Source organism: Hyperoodon ampullatus (assembly GCF_949752795.1).
Source record: "Hyperoodon ampullatus genome assembly, chromosome: 19".
NCBI classification, from domain to species: domain Eukaryota; kingdom Metazoa; phylum Chordata; class Mammalia; order Artiodactyla; family Ziphiidae; genus Hyperoodon; species Hyperoodon ampullatus.
The window spans coordinates 53,886,703-53,913,606 of NC_136932.1; the positions used below are offsets into that span (position 1 = coordinate 53,886,703).

The 26,904-nt window shown below is 36.6% G+C and overlaps 1 protein-coding gene across 1 annotated transcript in view; it reads right to left on the reverse strand.

Annotated features, from left to right (window-relative positions):
* The window catches only part of INTS2 (integrator complex subunit 2), a 50,399-nt gene that overhangs the window by 11,040 nt on the left and 12,455 nt on the right, over positions 1-26,904 (reverse strand). The window contains exons 9-17 of the mRNA XM_079726203.1: positions 23,651-23,722; positions 23,451-23,565; positions 21,378-21,446; positions 18,291-18,425; positions 16,965-17,141; positions 15,699-15,807; positions 4,507-4,611; positions 2,162-2,326; positions 702-903 (exon numbers count right to left, since the gene is read on the reverse strand). Of these exons, the coding sequence (XP_079582329.1) occupies positions 702-903; positions 2,162-2,326; positions 4,507-4,611; positions 15,699-15,807; positions 16,965-17,141; positions 18,291-18,425; positions 21,378-21,446; positions 23,451-23,565; positions 23,651-23,722 (1,149 nt within the window). The remainder of the gene's footprint in view (positions 1-701; positions 904-2,161; positions 2,327-4,506; positions 4,612-15,698; positions 15,808-16,964; positions 17,142-18,290; positions 18,426-21,377; positions 21,447-23,450; positions 23,566-23,650; positions 23,723-26,904) is intronic.

The window sequence follows — 26,904 nt, forward strand, 5'->3', positions numbered from 1 at the left end:
GTTCGTGCCCCGGTCCAGGAGGATCCCACATGCCGCGGAGCGGCTGGGCCCGTGAGCCATGGCCGCTGAGCCTGCGCGTCCGGAGCCTGTGCTCCGCAACGGGAGAGGCCACAACAGTTAGAGGCCCGCGTACCGCAAAAAAAAAAAAAAAAAAAAAGTATAAACATTCCCAGACCTACTGAATCAGAATCTCAGGTAAGTCCAGACCAGTATTTGTTTCTAGATCAGACCAAGTGTTTTTTATGCCATCTATGGAACAGCAGAGACCCATCTGACTAAAGACAAAATACTGAATCCAGCGTTCCACTCTGATTTAATTGGCATGGGTTACAACTTGGGGATCAGGAATTTTAAAAACTCTCGAGGTGATTTTAATGTACAGCAAAATTTGGAGCCACTGCAATGATGCAAGACACAATGGTAATCTAAATCACAATTAGCCACAGATGACTCTACATGAGAACCCCCTTTTAAAGAAATTTCTCAAGTTGGAAATTCTTGAAGGTTTCTCTCTGTTTCTTAAGATAGAGTTTATTCTTTTCCTTAAAGTTATAACAACTCTTTAATTAGTGGTCTTCAGAAAGGATTTATATTGTCAAAACGTTTTTTTTAACAATTTTTTTCAACATTTAAGTTTAGGTTATTGTATACAATCACTGCTATACACTTATCTATTACATGTAACAATACACTGAAATTACCTTCTAGGCATCACAGTATTAAGAACCATCCACAGTTTATTGACCGTTTGAAGAATTCGCCTCGGAACCCCTGAATTCAACAGCTGATTCATATTGGATGTTAATACTTCTGCATATGGTATAAGTTCACTGGCAGAGAGTAGAGTCAAGTGTTCTAGAATCTGCATCACTTGTGTGTGACTTACTGGGACAGCTGAAAATGCTAAAAGGAAAACGTCACAGTCATAATCTAAATAGTATACAGCTTACCAAAGAGGAAGTAATATTGCTCTATCCAACTATAGGCGAAGCAAATCAAGAAAATACTGCTTTAAAAAAAGTAAAACTTTCCATTCTAGTCATAGTTGTGGGTATACTTAAAATGAGGCCCTTAAGAAAAATTCATGTTAAGGTGCAGTTATTTCATAAAGAACAAAAAATATCTCATTTTAAAAATCACATTAATGGGCTTCCCTGGTGGCACAGTGGTTGAGAGTCCGCCTGCCGATGCAGGGGACACGGGTTCCTGCCCCAGTCTGGGAAGATCCCACATGCCGCGGAGCGGCTGGGCCCGTGAGCCATGGCCACTGAACCTGTGCGTCCGGAGCCTGTGCTCCGCAACGGGAGAGGCCACAGCAGTGAGAAGCCGCAAAAAAAAAAAAAAAAAAAAAAAAAAATCACATTAGTGAGAGTGACCCAAAGACAATGATTCACACTGATTTAAAAAATTGACTGAAACATGAAAATATACTGAACTACTGCTCTTGGTATTAACATTCATTTGAAAAATTCAAACTTCTTGACACCTTCCTTCAGGTAGCCCTTTATGGGCTATAAGCAGCTGTTAGTAAAAAATAGCTAGGACCATGCTCGTTCAATAGAATAGTCACTAACCACTTCTGGCTACTGAGCCCTTGAAATGCAAATAGTCCAAAAATGAGATGTGCTGTAAGTATAAAATACATAGACTTAGTATGAAAAAACAGTAAAATATTTAACAGTCTTTTTATATTGATTACGTGATGAAATCATAATATATTAGATATACTGGGTTATACAAAATAATTATTTTAATTAATTTGCCTTTTTTTAAACTTTTTTAATGTGGCAATATATAGCAAGTTTAAAATTGTATGTGTGGCTTACATCATATTTCTATTTCAAAGTGCTGACCTAGCTTATTATCCATTAACAGCAGATACATTGTTCTATTCCACAGCACTTATTTCTGACCAGTTTTAGGACTTTCCTAAAACCACATGACCTGTTTAGTGATATAACGTAGAACCTATGAGGAAACAGATGCAAGCATGTCAGAAAAAAGTGGTAAAAAATCCTTAAACTCAAAGAGAATTACTTTAAATATATTCACCAAAACCCTGTTATATCTCCAGGAAAATTCTGGGTGATTTTAAGATTTCCACAGGCCTAACACCTCTGTGTACTACTAAAGGGGTAAAAGGCATACCAATTTATTATACCTTCTTGAAGTTGTTTAGGAGAGTGGTTTTTGGCATTACTAGTCAGGAGCATTCTTCTTAACAGGGCATCAGTCCCTGTGATTTCTTCTTCACAGATCCAATCATCCACAATGCATAAATGTGGGTAGTTAGTTGCAAGGAGACGAAGTAAAGCAGAATGCAACCCTTGAAAATTTAAAAGAAGTCAATTGGATTCTCTATTCTTAAACATCAAAATCTTCTCTCTCTTCTTTCCCCTCTCTCTTCTCCCTTTCATTTACAGCAAGCCAAAGGCATCTCTGCCCTTCTTATGCATGCATACTACAGCTTAAGAACTTCTGTTCAGTAGTTCAGCCAGGGAATCTGCTTAAAGATTGCCAAGTGACCTGATACACAGGAAGCTGGAAGCCACTACTTTTGTCAAAAGTTCTCAAGCTTTCTTCCACCCTATCCCAGCATAAAAGTCTCCCATCAGGAAAATTAGTTTGACATAGCAGTAGTTCAAGAGTTGAGTGGGGAGGAGAAAAAGAGAAGGGAAAAGAATGTTCATTTCGGGGAGATCATATATGGTTTGAAAAAGGCCTCACTCAGAAATTCTGATAGGCTTGGTAATTCCCTGGCGGTCCAGTAGTTAGGATGCCACACTTCCACTGCAGGGGGCACAGGTTTGATCCCCGGTTGGGGAACTAGGCTCCCGCATGCCGAGCGGCGCGGCCAAAACATAAATAAATAAAAATTTTTAAAGATTTTAAAAGAAGAAATTCTGATAGGCTTCTATGGGAGAACATGTCCTCTCCTCCAACCCAGTTGAGAATCATTGCTATAGATGAGTAAAATTAAAGTTGCCCAACTTGAGTACCTAAATGTACACTTTATGTGCATTTCCTCATTTCACCCTAACATTCCTACAAGGTAAGCAATATTGTCTCCATTCTACTATGAGGAAACAGGCTGAAAGATATTTATTAACGTTCCCAAAGTCACACAGCTATGTCACCCAACCCAAGCAGTACTGACGATACCCACAAGAGGGTGCATTTGTCTTCTTTTAAGAAGGGTTAAGGAAGCTCAAAAGGATCGGGAAACCCTCCTTTGACTAAATCTAAGTCTTGTTTCTAATCTTTTGCTTACAGCATAGTTAGACTACTCATTATTATTATTGTGTAATATTAATAATGAGAAAATAAATGATGATACTGAAATAAATGCCTATTTCAATATATGAAGCGCCACTATGTTATTTACCTAATAAATGCTGCTGCTACTAAACAATTATTATCATCATCTCCAAAGTTGCAAGAGTTAGCAGTAAGAGTATCAGTAGTAATAAAAGTACGTTAGATCCAATCACCCCCTTATTATGCAACTTAGATCAAATCAAACCACTGCTTAGTCCCAAGAGGGTTAAGTATCTGTTTCCTTTCTCATAGAAACTGCTTAAAATAAATGCTTCTGTTTGAAAAGGCACTGTAACAATCAAAAGTGGTATTAAATTTAATGCACAAGTACATGTGTAGTCAAGACTTTCCCAAAACAGTCACAAAAATGACTGCTTACAATAGTGCAAATTAATCTACACTTCATAATCTCTTCAGTAAAACATGTTAGTTGCCAAAAGCTGCCAAATATAACATCATTTCTCTAGAAAGAGATAATGCAAAGATGTAATAAATAAATGCAGACATCTGGCTAAAGATGACGAAAGCAAGCTCATGTTCATCCTGGAAACCAACCGTAACAAAGACAGAAAAAGAAAATCCCCAACTTCAAAAAAACAAACCAAAAAGAAAAAAACAAACATTCAAACATTATAAAAAGGTGTTCATTTAAGAAAAAATTTGAATTTCAAAAAATAGTACTATATTTCTACTTGACAGTTTTACAGTAAAAATATTATAGTAATTCCACGCTAAGGAATGTTATGGAGCAATTAAAAACAATAAGGTAGGTCTAGATGAAGTGACATGATAAGACTTCCAAGACTCAAAGAGAAAAAAGCAAATCTCAGAAGAGATAGGGTACAATACCATTTAAAGTTTAAAAAAATAATTTTTTACTTGTGTGTGTATCTATTAGCTTCAACCATATGAAACTGCATTTTTGGAGGTCAAAAATAGTTGAATACCTGTAATTTCATATGATTCAGCCTATAGAAAGGAATATCTGAAATTACACACCAAAATGAAACTAGGGCCTTGGGGGTGAGGAGCGGTTTGCAGGGAGTAAGACAGCAAGGGAGGTAAAGAGGAATTTCACTTTTGAATTGGGCTTTAAACACTGAGCACCTATTACACTGTATAACATCATAAATGGTAGGAACTTTTTAACAATAAAAGTTAGCAGTAAAACACAAATAAAACAAATACCTCCCAACTCCTGCTGCAGTCCTTGAGCCTGTCGAATAAGAAATTTGATGGGAATCTGATCCATTAAAGAAGACGAATATGATTTGGGCTTTCTTTGCATGGCAGCTGTCAGTCAAAGATTAAAAAATGTAAGATACAATGTCAGAAACAATAGAAATTTTAACCTTCAACACAAATGGGAACAAACACAATGTCAAATTACTTTCAATTCACTTAATCTGTGAATATAGTTCATAAAAGATGAAGAATCACTACCAAAATAATGAATACACAGGACAAGCAAGAACATACTTAAGGGCAATATCTCGGAAAATGCCCCGAAACTGAAACTAGGGGGAAGAAAAATCATGAGTGAGAGAAGCCACCTGCAGAAGTGCCCTGTACTAGAAAACAACAACAACAAAAAAAACACCCAAACCTGAGAAGTCAGTCAAGACTCTCCCAAATCTAATTAGGAAGACCAAATGCAGTCATGCCAGCATGGCTTAAAGCTTCATGATGCCAACAGCCTTAGCCTTAATTTAATCATATTACGTATTAGTGGTGACTCTTTTTGATGAAAGTTGGGAAATATGAATGACTTCCTTCTCTCACAACTTCTACCTTCAACTAACAAGTACAAGCTTTTTTTTTTTAAAAACAAATCCATCTTAATTTCTGTTCTTTTTCTGCTATCCTAAATCAGTGCCTACTCATCATTTACTTAAATAACTATTACGGCTCAATTTCCCAGACTCCAATTTCTCTGGTCTTTGATCCATCCTTCACACTGCTGCCATAGTCCTCTTATTTAAATTGAGATTTGGCCAGATCACATGTCTCTGGCTCCATGCTCAGAAACCTTCCATGGATTCCCAGATCCCACAGAGTAAAGGTCCTTGCAAATCAACGCTATATTTCTTTGTCTCATCTCCACCATATGCTATATGCCTGACACCCTCATCTCATTCCAAGGTACTCTGCTTGTACACAACAAAACCACATGAGCATCTCAACCAGGGTGTCCATAGTTTGAAAAAGCATTTCCAATATACTTTTTCTTTTCCAAATACAAACCACACAGTGTAAAGCTCAACAAATTTTTATTGAAGATAAAAAGCATATGAGTGCAAGTGTTAGAATAAAGGTTGAGAATCATTGCCTAAACAGGCCATATACCTCTTGGTTAGATATAATCCCCCTTGTAAATTAATAAATTAGCATCCCAGTTTTCCACACAAATCTTTTATGAACTGAGTAAGAATGTATCTCAAAACACAGTTTAAAAAAAACATAGCTTCCAGTGACAGTCAAATTCTAGTCCCAACACCATCCAGATTGAAAAGGAAGAAGTAAAACTGTCACCATTTGCAGATATGGTATTATACAGAAAACCTTAAAGACTCTATCAAAAAACTGTTAGAACTAAAAAAAAAAAAAGGTGGTAAAAACGACAAGTATTTCAGCCCACATAAGTGACTCTCATGCAAACGCTGAGGTGAATACGTGGGACCTCTACAGTAAGATGAGGGAGCTAGCATTTAAGGAGCACCTTAGGGTACATGGCTTTATGCCAGAACCAAATAATTTCCTAAAGAGTGAAGTACAGTTGGTTGGTAAATAAGTGGCTGAGGAGGCTTTTCTGGATGCCAAAGTTCCATAAAGGTAACAAGAATAAAAAAAAAAAAGAAAAAACCTGCTAAAATTAATAAACAAATTCAGTAAAGTTGCAAGATATAAAATCAATACACAAAAATCTGTTGTGTTTCTAAGACACCAATAACAAACAATCAGAAAGAGAAATTAAGAAATCAACCCCATTTGGGGATATATGTATATGTATAGCTGATTCACTTTGTTATAGAGCAGAAACTAACACACCACTGTAAAGCAATTATACTCCAATACAGATGTTAAAAAAAAAAAAAAGAAATCAACCCCATTTACAACTGCATCGAAAAGAATAAAACACCTACGAATTAATGTAATCAAGGAGGTGAAAGACCTATATATTGAAAACTACAAGACATTAATGAAAGAAATTGAAGATAAAAATACATGAAAAAAGATGAAACTAGACCACTATCTTACACCACACACAAAAATGAACTCAAAATGGATTAAAGACTGGAACCTAAGACCGGAAACCATATAACTCTCAGAAGAAAACACAGGTGCTAAGCTCCCGGACACAGGTCTTGGCTGATTTTTCTGAATCTGACACCAAAAGCAAAACCAACAAAAGCAAAATAAACAAGTGGGACTACTTCAAACTACAAAGCTTCAGAAAAGCAAAGGAAACCACCAATAAAATGAAAAGGCAACCTACTAAATGGGAGAAAATATTTGCAAATCATATATCTGATACAGGGCTAATATGCAAAATATATTTAAAAACTCATATAACTCAAGAGCAAAAAACCAAACAATCCAATTTAAAAATGGGCAGAAGGGGACTTCCCTGGTGGTACAGTGGTTAAGAATCCGCCTGCCAATGCAGGGGACACGGTTTGATCCCTGGTCCGGGAAGATCCCACATGCTGCGGAGCAACAAAACCCATGCGCACAACTACTGAGCCTGCGCTCTAGTGCCCGCAAGCCACAACTACTGAGCCCGCCTGCCACAACTACTGAAGCCCACACGCCTAGAGCCCATGCTCTGCAACAAGAGAAGCCACCACAATGAGAAGCACATGGACTGCAAAGAAGAGTAACCCCTGCTCGCTGCAACTAGAGAGCCCACACACAGCAACGAGGACCCAATGCAGCCAAAAATAAATAATAAATTAAAAATAAATAAAATTTTAAAAAATAGGCAGAAGATCTGAGTAGACATTTTTCCAAAGAAGACATACAGAGGTACAACAGGTACATGAAAAGATGCTCAACATCACTAATCATCGGGGAAATGGAAATCAAAACCACAATGAGCTATCACCTCATACCTGTTGGAAGGACTATTATCAAAAAGACAATAAACAAGTGTTGATGAAGATAAGGACAAAAGGAAACACTTGTGCACTGTTGGTAGGAATGTAAATTGGTGCAGCCACTATAAAAAACAGTATGGAGGGACTTCCCTGGTGGTGCAGTGGTTAAAAATCCGCCTGCCAATGCAGGGGACATGGGTTCGATTCCTGGTCTGGGAAGATCCCACATGCTGTGGCGCAACTAAGCCTGTGAGCCACAACTACTGACGCCCACGCACCTTAGAGCCCACACACCACAACTACTGAGCCCACATGCCGCAACTACTGAAGACCATGCGCTCTAGGGCCCGCGTGTCACAACTACTGAGCCTGCATGCTGCAACTACTAAAGCCCATACGCCTACAGCCCATGCTCCACAACAAGAGAAGCCACCACAATGAGAAGCCCGCGCACCGCAACGAAGAGTAGCCCCTGCTTGCAGCAACTAGAGAAAGCCCGCACACAGCAATGAAGATCCAATGCAGCCAAAAAGAAATAAATAAATAAATAATAATTTAAAAAAAGAAAACAGTATAAGGTTACTCGAAAAATTAAAAATGGAACTACCATATGATCCAGCAATTTCCCATCTAGGTATTTATCCGAAGAAAATGAAAACACTAACTTGAATAGGTTATATATACCCACATGTTCACTGCCACATTATTTACAATAGCCAAGATATAGAAACAATCTAAGTGTCCATCAATGGATGAATGGATAAAGAAAATATGAGATACATACACACATACACACACACACACACATATATACATACAATGGAACGTTATTCAGCCATAAAAAAGAATGAAACTTTGCCATTTGTGACAACATGGGTGGAACTGGAGGGCATAATGCTAACTAAAATAAGTCAGATAAAGACAAGTACCATATGATCTCTTTTATATGTGGAATCATAAAAAAACAAAAACAAAAAAACCTTCAAAGATACAGAGAAATAATTGGTGGCTGCCAGAGGAGCAGGGGATGAGGGGTAAAAGAAATAGGGGAAGAGCGTCAAAAGGTAAAAAGAGAAAAAAGAAAAGAAAAAAGAAATTCTACACTAAAAACCAATTTGAAACCACAACTCTGTGGCCCATCTTGATGGATATAAAATAACACTACTGTTTGTACAAAATAACATTAAAGAGGAAAAATGGAACATAAAATGGTATTAAGATAAATAGATTGGGCTTCCCTGGTGGCGCAGTGGTTGAGAGTCCGCCTGCCGATGCAGGGGACACGGGTTCGTGCCCCGGTCTGGGAAGATCCCACATGCCGCAGAGCGGCTAGGCCCGTGAGCCATGGCCACTGAGCCTGTGCTCCGGAGCCTGTGCTCCGCAAGGGGAGAGGCCACAACAGTGAGAGGCCCGCCTACCGAAAAAAAAAAAAAAAAAGATAAATAGATTGATTATGACTAGGCAAAATGCTAATATATACTAGTAAAGATAGATTATTTTGAATAATAAAAACGGATTAATATTAAATATATATAAGTTCCAGTGATGGTCAAATCCTGGTTCCAACACTTAAAACTAAGGGAAGTCACTTAACTTCCCTGTGCCTCAGTGTTCTCACCTGTAATATAAAGACAACAACAGTACCCATCTCACAGAATTGTTGTGAGGGTTTACATGAGTTAACAGGTGTAAAGAGCTTCAAGTAGTGTTTGGCACATAACAAGCACTCAAATGTTAGCCAGTATTATTAAGATCTAGAGTCCCCAAGATCAACTTAGGGTAAAGTATCAACATTTGAGTTTCTGGACTTATGAAACTGAAGACAAAATTCTGTTCACATCTTAATAATTCCATCAAAGAACTAGCAGCCCATGAAGCCCTGCCTAAAGCAATTATTTCTCTTTAACATCTCCATGAAATACAACATCAAGGATACTTAATCTTCCAGTAAAAGACTAAACTATAATTATGAAAGGCCTATGGGAACATCACTGGTTTTATATATTCAACATGAGCAATCACACTTCCAATTTTCTTCCAACGTGTCGCTTTCAAAGATTCAAATCTGGGGCTTCCCTGGTGGTGCAGTGGTTGAGAGTCCGCCTGCCGATGCAGGGGACACGGGTTCGTGCCCCGGTCTGGGAAGATCCCACATGCCACAGAGTGGCTAAGCCTGTGAGCCATGCCGCTGAGCCTGTGCGTCTGGAGCCTGTGCTCCGCAACGGGAGAGGCCATGACAGTGAGAGGCCCACATACCGCAAAAAAAAAAAAAAAAAAAAAAAAAAAGATTCAAATCTAACTTTTAACCTCATCCTCAACGAAACTGTGGGAATGTTTTGAATACTATTTACATGGCCCCTAGTTTTTATGACATTTTAATCCTTAAAACAATCCTATGGAAAACTAATTCACTTATGAAATTAGTGTAAACTTAATACCAAAGCCAGAAAAAAAAAAGAAGAAATGAAAAGAAAAAGGGAAAGAAGGCCAATTTCACTTGTTTACATACAGATGGAAATAAATCATATTTAAAAAAAAAAAAAGACAAGCAAATCAAATCTAGCACCATGCTAAAAGAATAACATACCCAGAGCAAGTAGAGCCCACTCCAGAAATATACAGATATTAATTATACAACAAATTATATAAATAGACCAAATTATCCCAATAACTGCTGAAAAAGTATTCTCTTGATAAATTTAACAAAAAATTTTAAATGGTACTCTAAGAAATTCAGAGACTAATCCAAACTAAATGTCAATACCTTTCCTGTAACCAGAAAAAACTTGTTAAGAAAAAATTATACAGAACCTACAAAAAATAAAATTTAATTGACATAAAAAAATAACTTGAATAAGTTCACTCATTCAAAAACATTTACTAAGTGGTTACTATGTTTCAAGTAATATTCTAAATGCTAGATACCGTAGCAAAAACAGATAAAAATCAACCTTCATGAATCTTACATTTTAATAATTTAAAAGAAAAAATTATTTCAGGGAATTCCCTGGAAGTCCGATGGTTAGGACTTGGTGGTTTCACTGCCACGGCCTGGGTTTGATCCCTGATTGGGGAATTAAGATCCCACAAGCCACATGGCACAGCCAAAAAAAATAAAAATAAAAAAGACTTTAAAAAGAATTATTTCATATTTCTAGCTGGAAAGACTATTGTAAAGATGTAAATTCTCTCCAAATTAATCTCTATGTTTAACATAATTCTAATCAAAATCCCAATACAATTTTCTTCTGTAGAATTTGACAAAATCATTATAAAGTTCATGTGAAAGGTTATATATGTGAGAATGGACAGAAATATTGAACAAGAACAATAATGGCTAAAGGAACTGGAAATGTCTAACATAAAAAAGAAAACCCAAAACCAGACACAGGTTTGTAACAAAACTTCGATACACATCAGAGCAACTTTCCAAAGTAATAGGAAAATGACATGTTATTCATTATGTGATGTTGACAAATAACCAATTATTAAAAAGAAAAAACTGAATCTGCACCCCATACTTGACACCAAAATTAATTAAAGGCATACATAAATTTTAAAAGTGACATAATAATGTCCTAAAAGAATAGATAGGTGATGAGTCATATAATGTTAGTACCTCGCTTTCAAAGAGTTTCCTCTTTATAAAATTCTATAATTAAAACACACCAAAAACAAGTAACAGTCAATACTGCAAAAAAATTGACACTCACATCTTATACAAACGTCTTATACAAAATGTCTATAATGTTATAACCTATCTGGAAAGCAATATAGCAATTTGTTTTTTTTAATCTTATAATTCCAAAATCTTTGATTTAGTAGTTCGGTCCTAAGGACAGAAATAAGTATACCTGTATACAGAGTGAGCTCTAAGGATATTCATTCCACCACTCTCTATAATGGCAAAATGTGGAAATAATTTAAATGTCCAACAATAAGGAATTTGTCAAGTACTGGTTCATATTTATGAAGAAATATTATATAGCTATTAAAATCATGTTTCAGAAAAAAAATTACTAAATAGGCAAATGTGTAAAGTGTATTATTAAAAAGGGTAGATTAAAAACATGATTCCCCCCCTCCAAAAAAAAAATATGATTCCAACTTTGTGAAAGTTATCATATGTGCAAAGACTAAAGGGTTTTCCAGCAAAATTCTATGGTGATTACCTCTGGGCAGCAGAATTATGGGTGGTTTTACTTTGGTCTTTGTACATTTTTCACTTCCTCAATTTCCTCCAGTAAACACACTTTTAATAAATGTTTTTATTTTAAAAGCCAGTTCTTTTGCATTAAGATATGAAAGCAATTAGGTAAATAATGAAATAAGTTTAAAAATTTTATACGGTTACTCTACACTACAGTCATTTAACTCTTAGAACCTTTTTTGGTCAAACTTGATTTTACAGCACTGAAACTTCAAGCTGCCAAGAAAAAACATCTGCCAGTATTTACTTAAAGGTTTCTGCATTTTGATAGAGGCAGTTGGAGTTAACTTTCTTCTGGTAAGAAGAGAATTAACTATCGAGTGCAAAGAAAAACTTCAAGTTCAGGAATTCAGAGGCAGTAAACATTACAGTTTCCCAAATACCGCGGTATGTGTCTAGTTCTGCTGCTGACAAAGAAGGAAACTTCACACGAAACGGGACAGAAGCAGAAAAGGCAGCCAGACCCTGTTTTTAAATGAAGTTAAGCTTGAGGGAGAGAGTTAAGCAAGTAATACTTTTAGCCACTAAAGAGTGAGACTGTGTTTAGGATCCCACTGGCTGCTTTAAGAGCAGATAAAGTTTCTCATATGTTCAATATTCATTAGTATTGTTTTTACTTCAAAAGCATGTAAAAACAAACTTTTACCTAGTAATAAAGTCTTCAGGTGTAATAAATAGGAAACACTTTTTAAAGTATAAAAACTGGAAATATAATGGTAATGCTCATATTTTAATTGGGTATTAGTACACAGGGATTTATTATATTATTATTTCTTACACATATTCTTTTGGATCAATACACTATTTAACTAAAATTAATATATACACATGTATTATAAATATTTTAAAACAAACCAAAAATATGCATATGTGAAAAAATATGTATATATACAAACCCATTTTTTAATGACTATGATATTCTAATACTTGGCTCTATCTCAAGTGTCAGAATTCCATATCTGAGCTTCTACAGCTACCTGGTGGCTGCTAATAATGTTTAATATAAAGGCCAAAACCACAGACCAGTTAACAAGCTACTGAAACTACAACACAGCTTCACAGGTAGGAATAAATTTGAGGAAGAATACTTATCTTTTTTGGCTGTGGAAAAGCAAAATTCTCTCATGTTGTGACATATTCTCCAATTATTTATTCCCTGTGGAGATAAGAAACTAGACTAGAAAAAAATCTCCTGAACTATGGGAAAAAATTCTTCAAGGAAAGGTTGATCCCTCCATTTGTCTTCTACATCCCATCTCCTCTCACCTATCAAGGACATCCCTCCAGGGATTCTCTCATCAGCCTTCCCTCTCTACTAGATTACTCCCAACAGAATACAAACATTCTCTTAGCTCTTTCACCTTAAAAAGAAAAGAAGAAAAAAAAGTCCTCTCCTGACCTCATTTTCCTCTCCAATTATCACATTCATTTCTCTCCTTCTCTTTACAATTCCTCAAAAGAACTGTGTGTACTCACTGTCTCCAGTATATCTCCTCTAATTTTCTTTTGAATCCACTACAATCAGGCTTTCATCCTAAAAACAAGTGTTTACTTTACTAATAAAACTGTAAAGGTCAAAGGACCTCCAGCAAGCTATATGCGGTCATCAGCGGAGTCCTAACCTTACTTGATCCATCAACATCATCTGACACAGGTGAACTCTCTCTCCTCTTTGAAACATTCCTTCCTTGGCATCCAGGACAACAGATCCTCCTGAGTCTCCTCCCACACCTTCCCGTTTGGTAATCTTATTTAATGTCATGATTTAAATACCATATATATGCTGAAGAATCTCAAAGCTTCAGTGCTGGTATCTCCCCTAAATTCTAGGCCAGTATTTACAACTGTTTCCATAACATCCCCACTTGAAAGTCTATCAGACATCTCAAACTCCATACGTCCAAAACGAGCTCCTGATCCCCCACAGACCTGCTCATTTATTTCAGTCCATAGCCATTTTATAGGTTAGGCCAAAAGCCTCCACATCAACCTTGGCTCCTGTCTCTCAAACCTCATGAATCCATCAGCAAAACCTCTCAGCTCTACCTTCAGAATACATATACTGGGACTTCCCTGGTGGTGCAATGGTTAAGAATCTGCCTGCCAATGCAGGGGACACAGTTGGATCCCTGGTCCAGGAAGATCGCACATGCCACAGAGCAACTAAGCCCCTGCACCACTACTGAGCCTGCTCTCTAGAGCCCGCGAACCACAACTACTGAGCCCAAATGCCACAATTACTGAAGCCTGCGTGCCTAGAGCCCATGCTCCGCAACAAGAGAAGCCACCGCAATGAGAAGCCAGTGCACCACAATGAAGAGTAGCCCCCTCTCGCCACAACTAGAGAAAAGCCTGCGCGCAGTAATGAAGACCCAGCGCAGCCACAAAAAAAAAAAGAAAAAAATACATATACACTGCTACCAGTCCAAACCACCACCATCTTTTGCCTAGAATCTTAGAAAAACCTAACAACTTTCCTCTAATCTCCCAGTTCCTTTTCCAAGACTCAATCCAGGCTGGGTTGTACTCCTAACCTAAAATCCTTAACTTTCCAATTAAGATCCATCAGACTCCTGCATAAAGAACAGCAGCTTCACACGAACCAGGGTTGAACTGAGCATGTCATTGGGGACTGGGATACGTAATCTTTAAAGGTTCCTCCAGTCCAAAAAATTCTGAGTGACCTGTTAATTCTGCATGGTATATACACAAAAGTTGGCTACACTAGTCTCTGTACTTTTCTGTATTAAGATTTTTTTTGGCTAGACATTAATTTAAACAAAAACTAAGGGTGTATCTTAGTCCCCTGCTACAGTATTAATGGTCTGAGTTCTCCCCAGAATACCTCCTTGTAACTCATTCCCCCACTATCCATTAAATCACAAGTGTCATATTCCTTAACAGAATTCATTACATGTGGATAAAAGTGGGAGACTATTCCCTAATGCTTATTATTAGCCCATCTTGTCCCTGATATGACAGAGACTACAATTACAGTTGTGGTATATCATCTGTACAACCCTAACACCTGCAGTCAGAAAAGAAAGCAGCCGAGAAATGCACAGAATACTTAGAACACAATACTTCGGAAAAATAAAAGAAACTGATCTGCCACACACTGAAGAGTAACTTTAATTTATAGCTTTCAAAAAGTAAAACCACTCAGCTATGACAAATTAACCTCCCTTAAAAGAGTTCTCCCTGCATTATATACTCAATGCCTACGACTTTTTTTTTTTTTTTGGTTGTACGCGGGCCTCTCACTGTTGTGTGGCCTCCCCCGTTGCGGGGCACAGGCTCCGGACGCGCGGGCTCAGCAGCCATGGCTCACAGGCCCAGCTGCTCCGCGGCATGTGGGATCTTCCCGGACCGGGGCACGAACCCATGTCCCCTGCATCGGCAGGCGGACTCTCAACCACTGCACCACCAGGGAAGCCCAGCCTACGACTTTTTAATGACACTCTTTTTGTTTCAAATATGGAACTAAATACATTTAACAAGCCTAAAATACAGGTGAATATTCTTTTTCAAATAGAGGAAAACATACTACTTTATACTGATATCATTTATGCTAAATCTAACCTTCTGATATTATATGAAATAGCTAAGTCTGAAAGCCTAGTTCAGTGATCATCTCAATGGCAAAGGAAAACCTACTGTTGGTTTTTTTCTATTGCTTTGATTAGACTGTTACCCTTCACACTAATGGAGGGAAGAAGAGGGTACAGATTGAAATCAAGTAAAAATATTTCAGTTGCAGTTCCTTTAGGTTTATCTCTTAATTTACATTTAGTTAGTAAGGTCACTAAAATTGTTAAAATACAGACAATTCAGTTATCCATTAATTCAGCCTGCTAAAAGCAGCACTGAGCCTTAAGAGGTGGTTATATGCCCAGACATACATGTATTTATGCTTCAGAGTACACAATGCCTCCATTGCAAAGACTGTAGAATGAAGCTGGAGCTTGTTAGAATATTTGACCTTATTTTCTCATACAGCAGCCTAGAAAGTAACAAAATATAAGCAAATAAGATGAACTATCACTAGAAACATTCGCCTATGCACAACTTACCTAAAGTCTTTGTGTTTGCTAGGAGAGCTTCTTCGTAAGACAGTGTATAATAAAGCACCAAAAGCTGTGCTGTGATACTGAAACGCTGATTAAGGCGGATGTTGTCACCCTGGAGGTAATATTATAAATACTTTAAAATACTGTTACATTTCATGAGTGCTTTTTGATAGCAAAAGCATTCAAAATAGATTATTAAGTGTTGCTGCTCCCAAGATCGAACAAGTTGGGAGAAGTGTTGCTGTGTTCTCATTAAACTCAAAGAGACAACTTGAAGTCTAAGTTAAATTTGAGATGGCTTGGGAGATGAAAAGCAACATGCTTAACAGTTTTTAAGATAGGAAGGGGCTTCCCTGGTGGCGCGGTAGTTAAGAATCTGCCTGCTAATGCAGGGGACATGGGTTCGAGCCCTGGTCCAGGACGATCCCACATGCCGCAGTGCAACTAAGCCCGTGTGCCACAACTACTGAGCCCGCACGCCCTAGAGCCTGTGCTCAGCAACAAGAGAAGCCACCACAATGAAAAGCCCGTGCACCACAACGAAGAGTAGCCCCCGCTCACCGCAACTAGAGAAAGCCCACGCGCAGCAACAAAGACCCAACGCAGCCAAAAAAAAATAAATTTTTTAAAAAGTTACTGTTTTTTAAAAAAAAAAAAGAAGATAGGAAAAAAAAGGCAACAGCAGCCCCATCAGCCTGCTTCTCAAAAAGCATTACTGGCGTCTCAAGTATTATCTGAAATTACCGTGAAGAAAATAATTCCTAAAAATCATATTGGACAGTTAAGTATATTTGGAGAAAAAAGATTTTCTTCAAGTTTTCCATTAATAATCTAGGTAGATCTTAGATCCCCAGGAAACTAAACAAAGCTGGTTGAATGTGTTGAAATGTCATGCAGTCTGCTGGTAAACACACAACTTCCACAGCACTCCTTAAGCTTTAAAATGGAGCTCTTGGGACTTCCCTGGAGGTCCAGTTGTTAAGACTCCATACTCCTAATGCAAGGGGCACAGCGCGGCCAAAAAAAAAAAAAAAAAAAAGGAAAATGGAGCTCTTGAAAGAATTCCTCAAAAAGTATCTATTCAACAAACTACTTGGAACTAATACCATTCTTTTAATATTTATAAGTGATCTAAAAAAACTGAATACCATCTTAAATTCAGAACCACCTAGAAGTTGTTCTCCTCTAATAATCAGGGAAAAAACATGGAGTCAGCCTGAAGAATAAAAGAAAAATAAGCTAATAAATGTAGAAAAGCCACTATTTTACCCCAATGACTCCTTGGAAAATATTGAGTATCTCCTGTTCTGTGACTGGCTGATTTGTGGCTTCTGGATTAGATTTAGATGCAGGAGTAAGTATAGAATTTATGTACACGTCAATCAGAGGAAGTAGTTGAGGATGGAGTGGAGTGGAGGTTTCACAGAGCTGTCTATAAATCCAGTCCTAAAAAAGAAGGTTGCAGGCACCAAGTCAATTATGGCAATAAGAAAAAGCAAGCAAAAGTTTAAAAGCACATATAATTTTACATGATTTAGGAATCAGTGAAACTCACTATTAACCTTTAGCAGTTATTAAATATATTATCCAGTTTCACAGTTGTCTTTGATTTAAAAATAGGAAATACTTTTATACCCTAAAATTGAGAATACCGTGACGTGGAAGATAAATCTAAAATGATGAGTTTGAGTTTTGAGTTTGGACTTTGGGTTTTTAATCTATTAGTTTTCAAGTAGTGGGAAAAACACTGTTAAGTCCCTTCTATATCAGTATTTAGAGCACCATATGTGTTGCTGTAGAAGACCCCACAACAGAAAGAAATTTAGGGAGAGGGACAGCTCTTCACAACAAACCCTCAGACAGATTAAGAAAGTGACTTTGACAACCACTTATGGGAGATTAACTATCTACACAAATAGAGGCCAAGAAAAAATGCTGGGTGTGCATTTGGACTCTTAATTCTTATCTATTATATTGCTAAAAATATAAAGAAGCAGAAGATACAATCAAGATGGAAAATAACTTCACTAGATCATGATAACAAGGATAATTAAATGTGATATATCAATGTATATATTGTTCATGGTTCTTTATAAAAAAATTGCCTCTTAGAAATGGTCCAAACAGATTCCTTTTACCTCCTGGGGTTCAGCCTTTTCTTTAGAGGACCTTTTAACTGTTTGGTATAGCCAACTACATAACAAATTGAAAATATATCAAAAATATTTTCAAGTTAGATGTTAGATGTCCTTGTGACAAATGTACAAATACTGGTCATGGCTAACCAGCAACTTTCTCAGTTTGGTGAACAAAACCAAGTACAAAAAAGGGCAATTTTTACTAAGGTTTAATGAAATAGCTAAACGATATTACTGAGAATTTAAAAGGTACTAGTGTACATTTTGTAAATAACTGAACAGTTATACTGTTTTAAAAATCTGAAATTGAGAGCCTAATTACTATAACTATATAAACGACTAGTAACTAGACACACTTCACACACGAAACCCACAGTAAAGGTCTACAAACTGAAAGGGAATTGGGAAGAAAGCATTAACTTAGGTTGTAGCTTGAAATATAAATGTAAGGTCATACTTTTATTGATACTTTGTGCTTTGTAAAGGAACGACTCCTCAGAAGCTGGTAAATACAATGAATAGGCAAAAATCCAGTAATGTTGGCACTCAGGTTGCTGGTGACAGGGACACGAACTGCATGAGCTGTGACAACCTAAAAGGGAAAAATAGTATTAATACATATGACAGAACCAAGTATAAAATTATTCTGAAAGAGGGAGGATTAGCCAGGTAGACTGTCAAAACTTAATACAAATGTGGTCCTCAGGAAGGAATGATAAAACCCAATTATTACGTGATTTAATTATTTTTGAGTGATGAGGTAGCATCATACATTTAGGTATTTGTAAAATTCTCTACATTTTAAAATTTGCTTTTGAACACAGATATGTTGATGGGGGTTATAGTAAGATTAAAAAATACCTAAAATTTGGAATCATAAAATCTGGGCTCAATGACTTTAGCTAAGTCATTTTATCTTTTGAGTCTATTTTCACATCTACAAAACGAGACAATATTGTCTTACTTGCTTCAAAAGGTTTTTGCGAGAGGGAAATAAATTTCTTTGGAAAAATATATGTGACTTATAAAGTATCACATAAATATAAATAGGAATTTTTATTGTTATTCCCATTGTGTCATGCACAGACCACTAATTGTCTTTCAGAGACCCTCCCCAAAGGTGTCTTCCAGTTAGTTCAAACTAAACACATGAAAAATAACTTATGAGTCTCCTAAATCCTATGTGTGACTGTTACGTGGGAGTGTATGTGCATTGAGGGGAGAAGGCAGAGTTTGGTACAGGAATGAGAATTTTTTTTTTGGCTGCACTGCACAGCTTGCATGATCTTAGTTCCCTGACCAGGGATTGAACCCAAGCCCTTGGCAGTGAAAAGGCGGAGACCTAACCACTGGACTGCCAGGGAATTCCCAAAAATATTAATTAACCTAAAAGAAGCAAGAATTACAGATCTATGAGTATTTTCAAATATTTCATTTTTTAAGATATACATATTTTTGTATTATGAGATTTAAATTGATAAATGAACCTGGGAACTCATTTTATTTTATTTTTTTAAATTAATTAAATTATTTATTTATTTTTGGCTGCGTTGGGTCTTCGTTGCGGTGCACGGGCTTCTCACTGCAGTGGCTTCTCTTATTGCAGAGCAGGGGCTCTAGGCATGCGGGCTTCAGTAGTTGTGGCTTGCAGGCTCCAGAGCACAGGCTCAAAAGCTGTGGTGCATGGGCTTAGTTGCTCTGCAGCACGTGGGATCTTCCTTCAACAGGGATCGAACCCGTGTCCCCTGCATTGGCAGGCGGATTCTTAACCACCACGCCACCAAGGAAGTCCCAGGAATTAATTTTAAATTTTAGCACAGTCTCCGTCAAAGAAAAAAACTCTAATTCAAAAAGATACACGCACCCCAATGTTCATGGCAACACTATTTACAATAGCCAAGACGTGGAAGTGACCTAAGTGTCCATTAACAGATGAATGGTGTGTGTGTGTGTGTGTGTGTGTGTGTGTGTGTGTGTGTGTGTGTGTGATGGAATATTACTCAGCCATAAAAAGAATGAAATAATGCCATTTTTATCAACATGGAATGACCTAGAGATTATCATACTAAGTGAAGTAAGTTAGAGAAAGAAAAATATTGTATGATATCACTTATATGTGGAATCTGAAAAACAGTACAAATGAACTTATTTACAAAATGGAAACAGACTCATAGACATAGAAAACAAACATGATTACCAAAGGGGAAGGATGGGGAGGGATAAATTGAGAGTCTAGGATTAACAGATGCACAGTATCACATATAAAACAGATAAACAATAAGGATTTACTGTATAGCACAGAAAACTATATTCAATATATTGTAATGAACTATAATGGAAAAGAATTAAAAAAAGAATATAGATATATACACATATATATGTATAACCATATCACTTTGCTGCATATCTAAAACTAACACAATATTGTAAATCACCTATAATTCAATTTTAAAAAAAGAAAAAAAAAAAAGAATAGCCTCCATCACTGGAAAAATAAAATATCATTAGGATTACCCATGGACAAAAGTGCTGAAACTAAATATGAACAGGTAAATACTAGAATAAGGAATTTAGACTCTAGCTTATCATCTAGTTAGACATGCACCTCACAGCTGAAAAGGTTTAAATAGGTTGCTATGTTATTTTTCTCCTGACAATACCAGTTGATTACCCTATGTGAGACCCCTACCATCAATATCTAAGACTATATTCTTAAGTATCTATTCAAAGTCTCCAAAATATGTAAATTTATTACATGCTTTTGTATGTAGTAAATAGCTTGAAAAGTAAACTTTTTTTTTTTTTTTAGGAATTTTGCTTTTTTTAAAAAAATTTTATTTATTTATTTATTTATTCATTTATTTATGGCTGTGTTGGCTCTTCGTTTCTGTGTGAGGGCTTTCTCTAGTTGCGGCAAGTGGGGGCCACTCCTCATCGCGGTGTGCGGGCCTCTCGCTATCGCGGCCTCTCTTTGCAGAGCACAGGCTCCAGACGCGCAGGCTCAGTATTTGTGGCTCACGGGGCTAGTTGCTCCGCGGCATGTGGGATCTTCCCAGACCAGGGCTCGAACCCGTGTCCCCTGCATTGGCAGGCAGATTCTCAACCACTGCGCCACCAGGGAAGCCCGAAAAGTAAACTTTAAATAGGATTATTCTTTACAGAAGTTTCTAAGATTAAATAAATCATCACTGGAAACTAAAAAGGAATTTAAAAACTATATAATGCTCCTAAACTGAAACATACAAGTTTTTCCCCAAAGAATGTTGTAAAAGAAAGTTTAAAAAGTACCTAAGAGGGGCCTCCCTGGTGGCGCAGTGGTTGAGAGTCCGCCTGCCGATGCCAGGGGATACGGGTTCGTGCCCCGGTCCGGGAGGATCCCATATGCCGCGGAGCGGCTGGGCCCGTGAGCCATGGCCGCTGAGCCTGCGCGTCCGGAGCCTGTGCTCCGCAATGGGAGAGGCCACAACAGTGAGAGGCCCGCGTACCGCAAAAAAAAAAAAAAAAAAAAAAAAAAAGTACCTAAGAATAAAGTTAAAAGAAGTACCTGCTCAGTAAAAATTTCCTGTGTGAAGATAGTCTTCATCCTGCTCAAGGAGCTTGGCTTAATTACAATCTAAAACAACCAAAAGAATTTCAACAGCATGTGAAAATAAAATATATAAAGCACAATTTTCTCTGGTAAATTTATTATCTAAAATGACTGTGATATATAAAATTAATGTTCAAATACTCTATTTCAGAGGTAGCTTCTCAAACCCAACATTAAAGTGTGATTTTCCTCAGAAACTGAACCAACATATAAAAGTACTTAGTAAATATACCATTATTGGCATTTCAAGTCAGTGGGAAGAAGTGGGTTATTCAATAAATGGAGGTAGGATAGCTATCTTTCTGGATAATACCTATAAAGATTTGCACATGACACCATACCCAAAATCAACTCCAAATGTATTAAAAATTTAAATTTAAAACATAAGGCCACAAAAACACTAGAAGAAAATATAGGTGACTGTTTCTGTAAACCTAAGGAAAGAAAAACATTTCTAAGCAGAAAAACAAAGTAAGAACCACAAAAGAAATACTTAATATACTGCACACATAGAAAATAATAATTTTCACATGGCAAAAAAAACTGGGAAAAATCAACTGTGACATATTATATTGTACTTCTCCACTTTTAAAGACAATAAGGATTATAAGATGCACCACAGATTTAATAGTAGCTTTTCAAGAAAAAAAGAGGTGAAACACTACCCCATTAACATTACACATCAACTGTAAAATGAATCCCAGTTTCAATACTGGGTAAAATATGTCTTGAAATCAATGAAATATTGGGTTGGCCAAAAAGTTCCTTCGGATTTTTCCATAAGATGTTATAGAAAAACCCAAAGGAACTTTTTGGCCAACCCAATATGCTATATAAGTCATAACAGCATATCATTTACATATAAAGAGCCCCTCTGAATCAGTAAAAGGAAAAATAAATCAATAAAAATCCCTATAGAAAAACTGGGACGTCAATAAGCCTTTCACAAAAGAAATAAACCAGCTAAAACACATAGATTTTTTAAAACTACCTAAAAAACCTCTATATAAACTGTAACTATAAAAAATAATAATAACCATAGTTTCACTAGTAATCAAAGAAATGCAAAATAAGTAAGATGATTTTTCACCATATTTGCAAAGAGTAAAAAGAATGGTAATGCCCAGTGATGGTGAGAGTTTAGGAAAATAGGCACTCTCATTCACTAATGAGAACAGTTAAACTGGTATAATCTCTCTGGAAGATAATATGGCAATACACATGAAACAGCTTAACATCACCATACTTTTACTTAGTACTGCTTTCTAGAACTTCATCCTAATAATCCAAAAAGTGTTTGAAGATATGCATGTATGAGTGCCTTTGCGTATATTTACATACATAAGGATATTCATCTGAGCATTATTCAGAAACTGGAAAATCTACATGGCAAATAAGAAAAGATCCATTAAGAATATCATGATCGGTCCATATGATGAACTACAATGCAGCCATTAAAAATGAGGGCTTCCCTGGTGGCGCAGGGGTTGAAAGTCTGCCTGCCGATGCAGGGGACACGGGTTCATGCCCCAGTCCAGGAAGAGGCTGGGCCCGTGAGCCATGGCCGCTGAGCCTGCGCATCCGGAGCCTGTGCTCCGCAACGGGAGAGGCCACAACAGTGAGAGGCCCGCATACCGTAAAAAAAAAAAAAAAAATTATATTGTATTAGAATATTTATGGATATGAGGAAGTGCTTATCATGTATTGGTAAGTTCATTAAAATTACAAAATATGTATATCAATTTAAAGAAAGAACAGATACCAGACTATTAACAGTACCTGATATCTCTGAACATGGAATTATATCTTTCCCTTCTTTATTGTGTTTTCTAAGCTTTCTACATAAAACATCTATTATTCTTGTGAATAGTGTTTTCATAATGTATTTTTTTCTAAGAGCTCTTGATAGTTTCAAACTATTAAACAACTAAAATTATTTCAAAATGAAAACAATCTATTTACTTAACATTACAAGAAAATGTCCAGCTTAGAAACACCGTCTTTAGAAAGAAGATAAAAGGAAATTACCTTCATCCCCAAAGTAGAACAGACCAAGTCAATGATAGCACTAAGTTGGTTGCTATGAAAGTACATAGCAACCAATAATAACATCTCCCCAAAAGAAGCAGAGACGCCTGAAGTACTGTTGAAACAGAAAAGAAAATATGAATTTCCAAAGAAAGGGATAAGAAAAACTTACTCAGCTAACTGAAACAAAGTCATCTTACCTCTCAAAATAAGCTTCTTCTTTTATCATCCAACTTAGCCACACTACCATTAGCTGCTCCTGTTCAGGCGTACTATATAAAACATATCAGAAGTCACTGGTTTAAGTCAGATATACTAGCATAAGAATAAAAAATCATTCTGGAATTATTTTTGGTAGAAATTATTTTTTCCTCACAATAATGGCTTGTTGAATTGGCCATTAATTGTCATTGAGATATGAAGCCGTTCTACAGAAGAAGAATGAGAACCTTTACTTTTCTCTATGAATATGAATAGTCAAACCCTCTCAAAGTCTCAGTTACTGCATTTGAAGGTTGGAGAGAGTAAACGTCCTCACATTCCTTGGAAAAACAAAGGACCTTTGGGATTAAAATGTTAGGATAACTGTACATACTAACAGCTGATACTTATTTCATATAGAAAAAAATCTAGTGTTAAAACTTAATCATCAAAAAGTCACAAACTGAGTACAAGGACAGTAATAACTCAGACCATCTTTTACCTGGAAAATGAAATTTAGTTTATAGAAGCATTTTGAGCAGAACTCAAAATGACAGAGAAAGAAATGATCACTATTCAAAAAGTAAAAAGAAACAGCCAGGGGCTCATCAGATATGAAAAATGGTTATAAAAACACACCAACAAGAATGACTTGTTTAAAGGGAATAATTTTGATTTGTAAAAGTAATTTTCATTGATCTCCTTCTACTTCATTGCAGTGTAAACAGGTAAAACAAAAAGCAACTACAAAGCCTGCTACCCAAAGCTAAGAAAATTAAAAAGGTCATTCTCAACCACACCTAAATCATTCCACTAATAAAAGACAGTGTTATGTAGTAGAAAGATTACAGCCTTTAGAGTCTGCCAGATCTGAGTGGGAATCCCATCTCTGCTAATTACTGTTAGTGTGACCCTGAACAAGAAATTTGAATAATCTTTTTGAACTTTAGCTCTCCTACGTATAATATAAAGATAAAAATACCCACCTTACAGAAGTAATGAGGATTAGAGACAATGCTTAGAAATTACTTCAGGTTTTATATATATATATATATATATATATATATATATATATAAAACTGAATCACTTTACTATACACCAGAAACTAACACAACATTGTAAATCAACTATACTTTAATAAAATAAATTTTTTAAAAAAGAAAGAAATTACTTCAAGTAAAGAGAAAAGAAAGTACTTCATTTCACGTACTTAATTTCATACCTTCCTGAAACACACAATTCAAACTACATTAAAGGGATTTTCTTAAAAGGCATAAATGCATAGGATGATGATGAGGGACAACAACACAAAATATTGGAAGCCAGAGCCAATAACTGAGTGATACCTGGCTTAGCAGACTTAGCAGACCCGAGAAAGCAGAATACTAAACTGACAGGTGGGAAAACCAATCTACCACTTATACCACAGAATCCCCAAAGGCCTCAGAAACTGACAACTCCAGGCAGTTCTGGGAGTGAGAATGAAGACAGAGACTAAATATAGACAGTCTATATGAGCAATAGGCCTCCAAATCACCTCCATTCTACACACCTAGATGAATACCCATCCCCCAGTAGAGAGGAGACTAGAGATCTATTCTCTGGATATGGTAAAAGAGGGTGTCTCTGAACTGATGGACAATCAGGGATATCTAAAGCACCTTTCTGAAAGTAGAATTATGTGAATGATTATACTGCAGTCTGAGACCTCCCAGCCCTTAACCCTCACTTTATTTATAGGCCTCCACTCCCCAAGCAAGACAACAGTCTTCTCTAAGACTCTGAAAAGCCCAAGAGTTTCCCATCTACGCATTCAGAAGTCCTAACCTGCTTTTTAGTTTCCCACTCTTAAATATGAACAGACAATCAAGAATCACCAAACCTCTGAAAAAAAGCTTCTCACTTGAAAAATATAGAACAAAAAAAGGCAAAAAAAAAAGAAACTTAGAGAAAAGCAACAGACAAATAAAACCCCTTCAATCATTATGATTAATATCAGAGAAACCATGCCACGATGAAGCAGTAGACAGTATAAAAAAGAAACGATCAGAATAAAAAAGAGCTCTTAGAAATTAAAAACTAAATAGGATTAGAGGACAAGGTTGAGAACAAATCCTAAAAGGCAGTATAGGCAGTATCTTTTTGAGGTGACTGAAATGTTCTAAAATTAGATTGTGGTAATGGTTGCATGATTTTGTAAATATACTAAAAACTATTAAATTGTACACTTTTTTTTTTTTCAGGAGGCAATGTAAGTTGTACACTTTAAAATGGGTGAATTTTATGGTATGTAAATTGTGTTTCAAAAAAGCTGTTTTTTAAAATGCAGAACAAGACAAAGATAAGGAAAATAAGAAAGAATAAGAAAATAAGATGATAATTTCAGGAAGTCCAATATCCAAATAAGAGGAGGTTTCAAACAGAGAAAACCCATGTGGTGGACATTACCAACGAATTAGTTCAAGAAAATTTCCTAGAACTGAACACTGTGAGTTCCCAGGTTAAAAGGGCTAACTAAATGCCTAGAATGAGGGCATTCCCTGGAGGTCCAGTGGTTAGGACTCAGAGCTCTCACTGCCAGGGCCCTGGTTTCGACCCCTGGTTGGGGAACTAAGATCCCACAAGCCATGTGGCGTGGCCAAAAAAAAAAAACACCTAAGATGAAAGACAAAACAGACCCATACAAAAGCATATCATCCAGAAATTTCAAAACCCTAGGGACAAAAGGCTAATCCTACATGACTCCCTATTTAAAAAGAACAAGCCACAAAAAGGACCAGGAATCAGAATGTCATCAGATTTCTCAACAGTAACACTGGAAGTTAGAAGACAATAGAGCAAGACTTTCAAAATTCTCAAAGGGAATTATTTCCAACTTAGAATTCTATACCCCATCAAACTATCAATCAAGTGTCAAAGCAGAATAAAGAAACACCCAGTCTTAAAATAATTTACCTCTCACATACCCATTCTAAAGAAGCAAAATGAGGGAGCAAATGAAAAAAGATGGAGGGACTTCCCTGGTAATCCGGTGGTTAAGACTCCATGCTCCCAATGCAGGGGGCCCAGTTCGATCCCTGGTCAGCGAACTAGATCCCACATGCTGCAACTAAAAGATTTCACATGCCACAACTAAAGATCCCACGTGCTGCAACTAAAGATACCGCATGCCACAAGGAAGATCCCAAGCGCCTCAACTAAGACCCGGCACAGCCAAATAAATAACTAAATAAATAAATCAAAGAAAAAAGT